The following is a 13,516-nucleotide window of genomic DNA, read 5'->3' as shown; positions in this document are numbered from 1 at the left end:
CCGCGCACTGGACCATCCGGCCAGTCCATTTGACGGTGCGGATTCTGGACACTGGTCATAGTCAGTTACAATGGCAGAGATAGTCTGTTTCTGTCTGAACACCTCTGCTGCAGCTGGATGGGCTGGGCTTTCTGGAACTCCCTGTGCCACCTGTCACACTGGCTGTTCCCATCAGATCCTGCTTTAGTGCGTGGACTGTGTGGTTTTTCTGAGGCGCTTAAAGGCCTGGTGTTTAGGCCTCTGGGCACCCCTTGCAGAGAAGCCAGTGCCTTTACCGCCCCAAGGGGAGGTTGCAGGGCTCCTGCTGGGCAGGGCTGCACACACAGCCTCAGGGTCTAATTTACCATGGGATCCAGGCATCCGGAGACTGGCTACAGGACGTCTTCTGAGACACTTCCCTTGCATTCACGGCCAAGGTGGTCAAGGTGAAGCAGTGCTGGCCGGGCAGATACTCTGTTAAGGTCTTTACTTCTAAGCTAGTGACATCGAAGTTTCTTTTCTTCTTATTGGTATTAGACCCTTAAGCAAGATCCATAAAGCAAAGTGAAACATGGAATGTGAATTACTAGCGATCTTTAGAACCTGATTATTTGGTTGACTCTAAGACTTAGTGGAGTTCATTAAATGCATTGTAATTTATAAACCTCATTTGTAAACAATTAGACACCTGCTGTGCACACTCAGGGTAACACACTGACATCCTTTTGAGGAATGAGGTTCCTGTTAAACAGCAGGAAGTACCCACTGCCTTGGGCTCCACCGCTTTTAAAACAATCTCCGCATCAGTGTATCAACACCGCTCATGCCATGAGACACAGAAAACTGTTCAGTATCATTTTGTAAATGTCCAGACACAGTGATGGGCAGGAAGAAATGGCCATCGTCACACAGCATGGACAGGAACATAAATCCACACTCGCTCTGTGAGGCAGTTTGGGGCTGTCATCAGCCTTTGCAAATTTAACCCCGTTACCCAGAAATCCCACGTCGAGGGCCCTGTCCTCGGACGGTCGTCAGAGAGATGTGGTCAAGACTTTCCTACAGGATCGCTCATCATCACATGGACGGTGCAAATGCCCAGATGTCCGACAGTGAGAGCAGGGCTGAAATGCGGGGCTTCCGCGTCACACAACGTGTCAGGAGAGGTTTTAGTAACGTGGGAAAGTGCTTGTAAAGTAGGTAGATGTTAAGTGTCAAAAGGACAAATACAAAATTGGTTATACATAAAGTCATAATTTTGTAAAAAAAAAAAATACATGTAGATCAGATAGGTAAGTAGCCCGATATCTCCAGAAAAACAGTGGCTCCTAATAATGTGCTGGGTTTACGGTTTACCTTTTTAAATGAATGTATCTTACATTTATAATCACAAAACCATTACTGCAAGAAAAAAACAAAAACCAAAAGAACGATTCAGAGAGCGCAAAGGGCCCTTCAGGACCGCCGGGCCCCGTCTCCTCATGTCACGTGAGCAAAGCAGAAGCAGAGAGGAGGCGGGACACGATTTTCCTAGGTTGGGCGGCCAGTGGTTTATGACACGAATCACCCATCCAGAGAATTCTCTCACCGTCTAGCACCAGAGCGCTTAGCCGTCCGTAGATCTCTGATGCTTCTCTGGCGCTCTGGGCCTGCTCATTGGTACAAACTCTTATTTTAGGTCATTCACGAAGCCCAAGCAAAGGACCTGACGAGAAGACCATTTGATTTAATGCTGGTCGTGTGCCTCCTCCTCGCAACTGGATTTTGTCTGTTTAGAGGACTGGTAAGCGGCACAGATCACAGGAGCGTTAAAGAAAACATGTATTTAATCCGGATCCCTAGTGCCCCGACAAAACCCGGCCCGGCTTGCTGCCGCGCTACCACCTGCCAGGTCGGCCCCCAGCCTTCCTCCCTCGGGGGTGGGGGGGCACTGGGCTGCCACATGCACCTCCTTTGCCTCCTTAGACTAAGCCCACCCAGAAGTCTCTTCCTTCCCCGATGTTAGGGTGCCTGAAAAATGAGCTAGTAGAGTCTCATTCTTTTGGTTTCTTTGTTGTTTCTGCTTTAAATGTCATTGTCTTTGGGAAGGGTTGTTCCTGAAGACGCCAGTGACACTGTGGCACAGAGCATGCCTTGTGTTCTCGGGAGTAGGGACAGGGTAATGAGGCGGGGTCCAGAGCAAGGAGTTAGAGTCCTGGCTGTTTCCCAGCTGTGTGGCCTTGGAAAAATGACTTAACCTCTCTGACCTCAGCTTCTTCTGCTGTAAAGTAACAGCACCTACCTTGCGGTGCTGGTTTGATGATTAAATGAGAGAACAAACATCAAACACTTAACAGAGGGCCTTAGACGTGGTAAGTGTTGACCACGTAGGGTCACTCGTTACCATCTTTATTGGTGGATGGTCCTTCATAATGCCGAGTACCATGATTTGCTCTTAGTGGAAACGAATTCCAGCGGCCAGCACCATGAGTAATGATACTCCGCTTCGGTGACAATGACTGCTCTCCGCCTGCTGGCTCGCACAGCAAGTGTGAGGCGAGTGGCAAGCGTGAGCTGATGTACCTGACCCACTGTCTGGGGGTCCTGGAACCGTACGCTCTGTGCGGCTGGCTGGGTTCAGAGCAAGAAGCTCTGGTCTCCAGCAGTAGATCACCAGAAATTTCCCGGAGTCGAGTCAGCTAATGGGAGGGGTGGCACGGGGAAGGGATGTAAGGGGGAAGGCCGGAGGGTTTGCTCAGAGTACAGAGTGGTACAACTGTTTTGTTTTTAACTCATCTCCATGCCCAACATGAGGTTTGAACCCAGGCCCCCAAGATCAGCAGTCACTCGTGCTGCCAGCCAGCCAGGCGACCTTAAAACTGGTCCTTGGTGAGTTTGCTGTGGCAAAGAGAAGAGAACAGCAACAAAAACGAGCCCCGGCTGTAGCCCCGCCGAGCCTTGTCCGCTCCTCTGTGCGCAAGGAAGATGTGGGCGTGGGCGCGGGACTTTTGCAGATGGGCTTTTCTGCCTGGGCCTCTTTGTACCCATTCCATCACTGGCCTGTGTTCCCAGATGTCATCTAGGCAGGACATTTATGACCGAGGACACAAGCGATGCAGGAGGGAGGTGACTCAGAGGGACCTGATGATGTGCTAAGGAGACTGTGTCTCTTCCGTGGCCAGGAGTCTGCTGTGACCCACTCTGCTCTGCCCTGCTGTTCCCTCTCAAGGTGGACACGGAACATGGCTTTGCACAGGACCCTGCTTTCGGATCACCCTTTACTGCCCCCAGCGGCCATGTGCTCTGTGAGGCGCTGCAGAGCGCAGGAGGCTGTGTTTTAAATTCTGCAAAGCATAGTGAGAGGAGTTTGGGCTAGCGATGTCCCTTTCTTCCCGCACAGAACAGCTGGCTAGTTATTTCTTCCCGGGAAGAGTGAAACTGGTCATCTGGCGGGAGCGGTGTTTTGGCCAGTGGGAATCTTGGCACTGAAGGAGTACCCAGGAATAGGGCCTCAGGTATTTCCTGCTCCACTGTTAACCTCTTCGTCTCCTCGGAGCAGATCTGCAGATCATTGCTTTTCTCTTCCCTCCTACTGATAAACTTCTACTACCATATGCCGGTAAAGTGGTCTGTGGCTGAACCTGGAACCTTTAGCCCTCCCAGCGCAGGCTGAGAATCCGAGGTGATTGCAACTATGTAATGAATTTGTTTTTGTTCCCAGATTGCTTTGGATTGCCCGGCTGAGCTCTGCCGATTTTACACGCAATTTCAAGAGCCCTACCTAAAGGATCCCGCTGCTTATCCTAAAATCCAGGTCAAGTAGTTATGAAGCCCGTGGTCTTTCTAACATGGGTGTTCGGTTCTTTAAGAATGGGAACACGGGCACCCATGTAGGAAACGGGAGTGAATATTCTCAGAGATGAGACTGTTCATCTTTTGTGCTTTTCATCAGGCGGGGCTGACTGTGAAGTTGCTGATGATGTTATTTCTCTGTTCAATGCAGATGCTGGCGTATCTGTTCTACTCTGTCCCTTACTTCGTGTTTGCGCTCTATGGCTTGGTGGTTCCTGGATGCTCCTGGATGCCTGACGTCACACTGATGCACGCCGGAGGTCTAGCGCAGGTACTAAACATACCCTCCGTTCACAACGTCCGCTGGGGGTCTGGCTATCCTTGTCGGGAATCCGAGAAACATCTCTGCTTGGTGTTTTCGGGGGGTGGGAAGCGGGTCCTAGACTCGTCCCCTTCGGTTCCCCAGTGCCTTGGGAGGCATTTCTGCATATGCATTTCATTCAGATCGCGCTATAACCATGTGGTAGTGTGTCACCTGGCTGTACAGGGGAGGAAGCTGAGGCCCAGGGAGGTTAGCGATCTGTCCCGGTCACACACCCAGCAAGGGGCCCTGCTGGTTCTCTGGAGCGGTTTCCCCATCTCTGAACACCACGGCTACTAACAAGAATGGAGAGTTGTCACCTTGTAGGTGTCTATATCACACCAAAGATGTCAGAATTCTGTTGTGCTACCCTGCACTGAGCCAGGGAAACCAGGTTGGAGAACATTCTGCTCCCAGTCATGCCTCTCCTTCCCCCCCTGCTACTCAGTCCAGCCCCTGGCCTCTTAGCACGGAACACTTAGCGAGCGTTCAGTGAATGCTTACTTCATTGAACTGGAAATAAAATTACCTATGGAAGTGCAATCTTACTTAAAGTACATTTTTACAAGCTAACAGTTGGCAAGACAAACTGATCTTATGAACAGGGAAGAAAATTATTCAGTAATTTTTCTTTCCCCACTTCTCACTATAAATAAAAAAGAAACAAATGAATCTATCTTGTAAAGTCACTCTTGCATCTTGCTCTTTTCGAGCAGAACAAAGCTCATCTGGACAGTGTCCGTCATAGTCCTGGTGTGGGAAGGCAGCACGACGCCCTGGCGTTTACGGGCTGGAAAACAGCTGTGGCGGTCAGGGGTTAACACTTTGAGCTAAATCCTTCTAGTCTGAGGTAATTCTCAGTTACAGAATTAGAATATTAGTACCAAAAAGTTGGTACAGCATCTGGAAGTAAGGGTTCCTGTCCTTTCCTTGAAGGACTTAAGATGGAAGAGAACTACTATTTGCTCTTTGCAGGCCTCCGAACAGCCGACTCCTCTGGCCAGTATCTTTCAATACCAACTTAAGCTGACTTTTAAAAAATTTTATTTATTTGTCAGAGAGACAGCGAGCGAGCACAAGCAGGGAGAGAGGCGGGCAGAGGGAGAAGCAGGCTTCCCGTTGAAAGCAGATGCTTAACAGACTGAGCCACGCAGGTATCCCTATAAGCTGACTTCTGATTTTGTCTTTAGGCCAAGCTGTTCCCAGACTCCTAGACCGAATCCTAATCTTGGAGTTAGTGTCTAAAACAGCACTCTTGACCTTCCCTACGCCTTATCCTCCACGTCGCCCATCCCTGCAAACAGCCCTTGCCATGCCCTCACCCCTACGTGTAGCACATCGCTAGGCCCAGTTAGTTCTGTCTCCGGAGGAATCGCACACCTGCTGCTTGCAGCTCCTGGCCCTGCAGTGGTCGTGCCCTCGTCTACTTACTTTGTGGGAGGCAAAGCAGGCTAAGTGTTCTGCTCACTTGTCTGGGTGAGGCCAGGCTGTGAGCTCTGCTGGCATAGCCAATACTCAGTGGCTTAGCACAGTGAAGTCTGCCTTCTTGCTTGGGCAAAGGGCATGGGGGGTATTTTCAGGAGCCAGGCCTGGCATCAACATGACTGCAAGGGAAGCAGATCCTGTGGTCTTCCTGTGCGCCCCAGGAGGCTTGGAGTGATGAACACAGCCCAAGCCCCGCAGTTCTGTTTGGTTTTTAAAGCCTCACTTAAAGATAAGAAAGGGACGGCTCAGGGCAGCTTGTTACTTGCCTGGGGTCACAGTTACTAACTGGCAGAATAGGGATCTGGAATCCTGTCTGACCCCAGTGCCCATGTTTCTCTCTACCCGTATCCTTCCTCATGCAGACGTTAGCCATGGTGGAGTCCTACCCATTGGCACAAAGCTAGACCTTGTGCCCCAGACCGCGGCTGGGAGGCAGGGACACAGGAGCAGGGCTGTGAGGGCCGGGCTAGGCCTGGGTAGGCTGGGTTAGGGCGCATTAGGTGGGGAGAGCGCTTAGGAGCTGAGACAGGTCACAGCGGGGAGTAAACCTTGGCTTCTGTCTTCCTGGCCTCATTCTCCTGCGCCGCCCAGGAGAGAAGGGCTCCCACCAGCCTCACTCTTACCTGTCCCTTCCTCGAGGATTAGCTTGCTCAGAGTTGATAGTCATGGTCCCTTCTCCATGCCTGGGGACCTGCGTCTGCCCCATAGCAGGCCGTGTTGCAGAAGCCGGACTGTCCCCATCGAGGAAGCTAACAAGAGTGAGGCCACTGTTGGACCCAGTCAGGTGGACAGGGGGCACTCAGGAGGCTTGGGAAGGTCACACCTTGGGGGCTTGGGGGTGTGCTTGAAGTGACAGCACTGAGCCGAACCCAGGATTGTAGCTGCTGGTGAGGGGTAGGCTTGCAGCCAGGCCCAGCAGCTCTGGCCCAGCGCTCCCGGGAAGGCCAGGGGGCCAGCAGGCAGCTCTGGGCAGCAGCACTAGCGGCTTCAGCCAGAGCCCCAGCCTCGCAGGAACTCTTCGGCTTGTCCACCACAGCCCAGTGCGACAAGGTGGCCGGAGGCTACAGACTAGATCCTACAAGTGCCAGGAGCAGGTTTCTCCCCACCCAGAAATGGCGTCGTCTGAGAACTGGGCGTCCGACCGTCCCAGGACTCTGCGCGGGGCCTTAGTATCTAGCTACTCCAGGGTTTAGCCAAAGGAAAAATTATAAACCACCCTGGAAACAGAGTGCCCGCGATGAGACTGTCACGTAACTGGTTTTCTGCGTAGCCAATACTTGCTTACAAAACGAATTCTTGTCTTGGGAGGCCATCTGACACACTGATCACAGAGAACACCCTCCGTAACCCAACTCGCATCCCTCGCCTACTAAAACTGCCGCACTCCTTGTTTAGAAGCTTTATGCACTCACGATCCCACTAATTTTATCAAAGTTTCATTTCTTGAAAAGCCTAGTGGACTCCTAAGACTCTGATTTAATAGGAAAAAAAGTGAAAAATTTCTAGATCAGTACAAGTCAGTGGAAAAAACACGTTAAGTCCTTACAAGGCCCCTGATTTCAGATCCTGTACGAATCTGTAAAAATCTGTAAAATCTGCAGTCTTTAAAAATCAAAAACATAAATCAAAAAGTAAAAGAAACGGCACCTGGGTGGCTCAGTGGTTAAAGCCTCTGCCTTCAGTTAGGTCATGATCCCAGGGTCCTGGGATTGAGCCCTGCATTGGGCTCTCTGCTCAGCAGGGAGCCTGCCTCTCCCTCTCTCTCTGCCTACTTGTGATCTCTCTCTCTGTGTCAAATAAATAAATAAAATCTAAAAAAAAAAAAAAAAAAAAAAGTAAAAAAAAATCAAATTAAATGAAAACCAGGTCACATTTTACGCCAAAGAACCAGTGGGGACTTATTCATAACTCAAGTATCTTTTCCTAGAAAATTCTTATTGTAGGATTAAAGTTCAAGTCTTGTTTGAAAAGTATTCCAGGTTGCTTAGATCCACTTATTATTAGTACCTTCTGGCAACTGAAGAATTTTTCTCTGCTAAAATATCACTGAGCATTAGAAAAAAAACAATCCAGTCAGTATGGTTAAGAGCACAATCTCTGGAGAGACTGTGTCATGTCTCAGCCTGTCCCTGGGGAGCTCGAGACCTTGGCACCTTGGATTCCTCTGCTGTGAAAGTGAGGATAATATAGGAGCTTTCTGCTAAAGCTCCTGGGGGTGGGGGGGCTGAATGAGAGCCTCTGTGTACAAGGCTTAGCACAGGGCCTGGCACAGAAAGCGCCCTGGGTCTTTGTTGCTGTTCCCATCGTTGGTTTAAGATTCCCAACAGGAGTCTGGAGAGGAAGTGCGTTGTGTTGCTCAAAGACTCATTCATCTGAAGCCATGTGGAACAGACATTATTACCTAAAGATCAGAGGGACAGGGAAAGAGATCTGGGATTGACTCCCAGTGGGTTTTGGCAGGGAGCCTGCCGCCCGTCCGGTAATACCCACAGCCCTGGAAGCGGGAACAGTCCCGCCTTGGGTGGGGCAGTGCCCCTTCCCACTCGCAGCTAAGACTCTCACACTCCCTGGCTACTGCGGGTGCTGTGTCCTTTCTCACAAACGGGTCTAGAAGCTTATCTGTGGAGAATCTGGTTGTAGAGTTGACCCTCCTGAAGGCGAATTTTATGTTTTTCCCTTATGGAAACCATTAGGAAAAACCTGAAAGATTTAGAAGAACATGGATAATTGGGAATACTAATGCAAATTCTAATTAGTTTGCTTCCAGTGTAATTCATCGGTAAACATCTTTATTTAGCATTAAGATTAGAGACAGACCGTCTTGAAATCGTCAAAAGGTCAGCAAGGGGATCTAAAAAAGAAGAGCCCACCTGAGTGGTCAGCAAAGGAGAATGCCAGATCACGAACAGGTGATTCTCTTGGCACTGTCCTAAGCACTCCACAAAGATCAACTCATTGAGTGGGCATAGCAACCCCTATGAGGTAGGCTCCATTATTATCCGACTTTTCTAGATGAGGAAGCCAAAAAGGTTACATACCTAACCCAAGGTCATGCTGCTGGTGGAGCTGGGATCGGACACTGGCCGTCTGGTTCAGATGCAGTGTTCTTAACCCCTGGACTGTGCTGCTCAGAAAACCCTAAAAAATGACATAGTTCTGGATTAACTATTCATATTTGTATCAGCCAAATAGTCTGGCTGTTGTCCCAGGGCTCACATCAGTTTTGGCCTAGGATACTTATGTGGACACAGGGTAACTTTCACCTCTCCTTTCTGCCTTCAAGGTCATGACTTTTAGTCATCCTTTCCATGTTGTCTCTAAATATAAGGAAAGGGAGTTATTAAAATTTAACCATTCTTTGCCCTTTCTTTGGCCTCATTTTCCATTCGAATCATCCACTAATAAAAGGATCAAAGCCTATCTTTGAAATTTACTTGAGGTGAAAGCAGGTTTGGAATGGCAAGAAAGATTAGGGGCTCAATGTCACATCACTGAATTCGGCAGAAATGTCTGCGCTCCACAAGCTGTACCCGTGAGCCTGGGTGACAGCTCAGCCGCAAGGAGCCCAGAGCCAGCGGGTGCCAGGCTGAGCTCTCGGCCCTGCCGTCGGCAGGCCTCGTGTGCTGGGAGCGGCGTCACACGGGACGCCTGTGCAGGCCCTTAGCAGCTGTGTGCTCGGGGAGGAAACCGTTCTCCGGGGAGATGGAGGGTTTTCTGAAACTTCGCAACTCTGCAAAGCGGACAGCACAGGGGTTGGAAGGAAGCAGTGGTCAGGGGCTTACTCAGCGGGAGGTGTGGCCACTGTAAACACACCTGTTAGAGCTGCAGGCAAGTGCCAGAAACTGCGGGATAGGGCCCCAGGCTTCTCACCTGAAGCCACCGCTCTGCATTAGGAACGTAGATCTGTACCCCTCGGTTAATAATTCTGGAGAAGACAGGCCTACCGAAATAGGTATAAAAATAGAGAAGTGCTTTGTAGAACCTTTTTGTATTTTGACAGTCACAAGACCATTGTTGTTTAATGTTTATTGAGCTCTAACAATGCGAGAGGTGCCACACGAAACATAAGACACAGTACCTGCCCGGTGGGCTTACAATCTAATCTAAGGACATGATCATTTTGTAACGTTGCCATGATTTTGTGGTTTTTGAAAATGAGGTATTAACTGCACTGGGGAGTGCAGGAGAAGAGCCTACGGAATTCACTGACTTCTGATGCAGGTTTCCCTATGCAAGGAGGCATGATTGCTCCTATTAATCTCTCAAAGGATGTTTGGCATTTCCCCAAACCTGGTGATTTTTGTCATGTGTACAAGCGTCTTTAAAGACAGAGACACCAAACCCACATTTCTGAAGGTCAAGATTCATATCTGGCCTCTAGTCCGGAAGTTTGGTTATATTATTCAGAAAAACACTGTTACTCAAAAGAGGCCCTAGGGAAAAACAGCAACAGGGGCCAAGCTCCTGGTCTGTGTTCCTAGAACTGCCCAAGAGCGGCTTCTCAGGGCAGCCTCTCCAGTGCCCTTAACTCGCAAGGTCTTTTGTCTTCAGAGCCCGGAGGTGGAATGCTTACTGGGCGCTGTCTGGGTATCTGCCTGGGGGACGTGTGTTTGGGGACCGAGCCCTCCCAGAGCCTCCTGGGTCACAACACAGGGGTGGACAGTTTCTGTGTTGGTCCTTGGTAACACACCACACTAATCTCTTATCTCCAGAGAGTAGCAAAACTGTACTGTGAGGTCCCTAGAATGTACCAGTAATTTGTAAAAATGTAGCCTGTTAAAGTACCCGTCACTGATAGAAATCCATACACATGCCGCCGATGAAAGCGTGTCCTTTTCTTCCCATGATAAAGTCAGATGCTAAGGAACACTTTTATCTGTGAACCACTTAGCAGAACAGACTGATCTCATATGGAAGGAAGTATAAGGTAACTCATACGAATTTGAAGCAAATTATTTAGTTTTTCATTCTTATTATTCTTCTGTGACTTCTTTGGATTATAGTATCTTCTCTCTTCACTTTGATCCTGATGAACTAATAATCCATCACTTGGATATATTTAATTTCCAATCCTTTATTCACATACAGTTTAGATTTCAGTGAGATACGAACACGCAGACTCCAGGGTTGCATTTTGTAACAATATGAAAACCCTGAGAAATCCTCACTGGAAGCCTTTTCTGATAAAGTTTTCCCCTGTGCTTACGAAAAGTATCAAAAAAGATACATCCTGAATGCACGTTATAACAAGTATGTACGTACCAACCGGAAGCTCTAGCTCAGATGATGCTGACTGGGACTGGCTCTACTTCTAAATAAACTAGACTTCAACTTGAAAAGGTTGCCGGCAGGTACATTTACCATTTTATAAAGAGCAACCACAGTCCTACCCCCATCCAAGTTGGTGACAACCCTACATACTAGTATTTTTTAAAGTTGCATAAAAAACCCAATGCTTGAAGAAACAAACAAAAAATATAGAACAAAGGGCTCTGAGCTCTTGTTGCAGGGAACAGGTCAAAGACTGATTTATGACGCCGAGGTCCTCAGTGCTTCTCTTTAAATAGCTGCATTAAAAATATTTCCACTTTGTAAACTCTGTACTTTCTTCATCTTCATTGGAACACATTTAGTAAGCCACAAGTGATGGCCTAATAGATCTCCAGAATGCAAATCAGAAAAAAACAAAAACAAAAATACCGAGATTTTGCTCAATTTTTCTTTTAAACTGAGCCACTGATGTTTGGTAAGGGACACTGGTGGGTGACTAAACAGCCGGCATGATAAAGCCTCGCTAAGGAAGGTTTACTTTATTTGGACAGTTATGTTAAGACTGGCCCTAAATTCAATGAAATCCTGAAGACTATCGATTGCTTGAGTACTGGTTTTGAGGGCACAGGAAGCAGGGTCTGAATGAATCACCCAGAACACATTGTGAATCCAACTGAACACAGAATCCATGCTTACCTCCCCCTCCCTTTTTTTTAAATGCAACAGGCTCAGTTTTCTCACATCGGTGCTTCTCTTCATGCTAGAACTGCTTATGTCTACAGAGTCCCCGAAGAAGCGAAAACCCTTTTTCTAGCACTAAACATAGCATATGGAGTTCTTCCTCAGCTCTTGGCCTATCGTTGTATCTACAAACCAGAGTTCTTTATAAAAACAAAGGCAGATGAAAAAGTTGAATAAAAATATTGTTTCATGTTCTTCCTCTCTAGATTACTGACTTTGTTATCCTGGGACTGATAATTTTGTCCCATTTCACTCCCTTCTCATTCAGGAAGACTTCTACGTAAAGTCTTGTTCTGCACTGTATGTGAGCTCTCATATGGTTTTGTGTGGGTAAAATTTTCTTTCTTTGAAGGAAAAGTGAAGTTGAGAAACGGTTTGCTTAAAGAAATATATTCAAAATTATCTGTGAATAAACTTGACCATCTATTTCCATATTGTTTGCACATATTAAATATAACTGTAAACAATTACAATTTAGCTCCTACAATAGTGAGAATGAAAATGAAACTATTCAAAAGTGAATATGGCCTATGCATATTAAAAAATTCAAAACAACAAATACATACTGGAGAGATACTTTTTGCATATAAGACATATATGCGTCATTATTAACCTCAATATAAAAAGCAAATCATCACAGTATTTTAAAATGTTATTTGAAAATGTTTTCCCAAGGAAAGTCTATTATATTCACTGCTGTTTTAAAGATTGCTTTTAGTAAAATTTTTTTGTGAGCCTAAATAGCTAAGGAGAGATCAATAACTTTATCATTACTCTTAATGAATACTGGTTTTATCGGTGACTGGAAATATTTCTATTGTATTTCTGTGTATATTTTTAATAAATTTTTTTGGCCTTTTATGAAAACAAATCTTATTAAACTGGAAACATTTTGTATTTTTTTTTTTTTCAGAAACAGTTTCGTAGTCTCTAGGGTTTTTATTTTAAAAATCTGTCAGTTACATGTTCCAATTCAAAATGTCATCTACATTCTCCTTATGTTTTAGTGTGAGCAATGAAGGGGATTTCTGATGAATTAATTAAATTTCGTTAATTTAAAATTAAATTACAGCACTCAAAACTAAAAAATACTTCTAAGGGAGAAAGAACTGGATTGGCATCCCTTTTATCTTCTAATGAACCTTTCATATTTGGAATTATGAGTATAGAGAAAAAAACTGGTATTTGTTAAGCGAGAGAAGCAAACTAAAAATCCGTGCGCCCTAGGGTGGTAAGCAGACTGGTGCTTTCCATCCACTCGGGCGCGCTGCCACCAGCACCAGCACCAGCACCATCGCTGTCCTCGGTGGCCTCGGGCTTGCAGAACAGCTCACGTTTTCTCTTCATGTTATTTATTAGCTCTTCACCACAGTGAGAAAACAAAAGAGAAATGGGAGTCCAAGGCAATGCATGGATAATGTCAAGTGTGCGAATTTAGGGTCCACTGAGCTGGTAAATATTGTCTGAGATGTGTGAGCAATCATGTAGCCATTCCTCTCCCTCCTCCATGTTTACAAAAAACGTAACACCCAGACAGTGTGCAAAAAAAAAAAAAAAAAAAAAAGAAAAGAAAAAGAAAAAGAAAACCCTCACCTGCACTTGATTCTACTGTCAACTTGCTGTTAACAATTTTTGCTTTAATATATGAATTACATTAATACCTCACATTACATAGATGAAGCCAAATTACACTAACTTCGTTGTTTACAACCTCAAATCTTACTCCCAGTACACATTCCAATAAATTTATTCTGTAAAAACAATACATTTTTTTGTTTTTGATTTTTTTTTTTTACAGTAAACTTTTCAACTACAAACCTCGAATACGCGAAAGATGTTCCAAGGACAAGCATAACAGGATTGATAAAACCCAAACTGACTAAATGTGTTCTCACAATATAAGCTGGC

At 46.5% G+C, this 13,516-nt stretch overlaps 1 protein-coding gene across 7 annotated transcripts in view; it reads left to right on the top strand.

The window, feature by feature from the left end:
* The window catches only part of TM6SF1 (transmembrane 6 superfamily member 1), a 32,054-nt gene that overhangs the window by 14,845 nt on the left and 3,693 nt on the right, over positions 1-13,516 (top strand). For 3 of the 7 annotated variants that reach the window (XM_059179871.1, XM_059179870.1, XM_059179869.1), the window contains exons 7-9: positions 1,658-1,762; positions 3,680-3,772; positions 3,962-4,081. In XM_059179871.1, the coding sequence (XP_059035854.1) occupies positions 1,658-1,762; positions 3,680-3,772; positions 3,962-4,081 (318 nt within the window). Of the gene's footprint in view, positions 1-1,657; positions 1,763-3,679; positions 3,773-3,961; positions 4,082-6,866; positions 10,200-11,593; positions 13,195-13,516 lie in introns of those variants that run through there. The other 4 variants (XM_059179868.1, XM_059179872.1, XM_059179873.1 and 1 more) reach the window with 3 other exon arrangements.

Source organism: Mustela lutreola, chromosome 7 (genome assembly GCF_030435805.1).
Source record: "Mustela lutreola isolate mMusLut2 chromosome 7, mMusLut2.pri, whole genome shotgun sequence".
NCBI lineage: Eukaryota > Metazoa > Chordata > Mammalia > Carnivora > Mustelidae > Mustela > Mustela lutreola.
The sequence above is the reverse complement of the archived record's forward strand: the minus strand, read 5'-3'. Positions and strand labels throughout refer to the sequence as shown.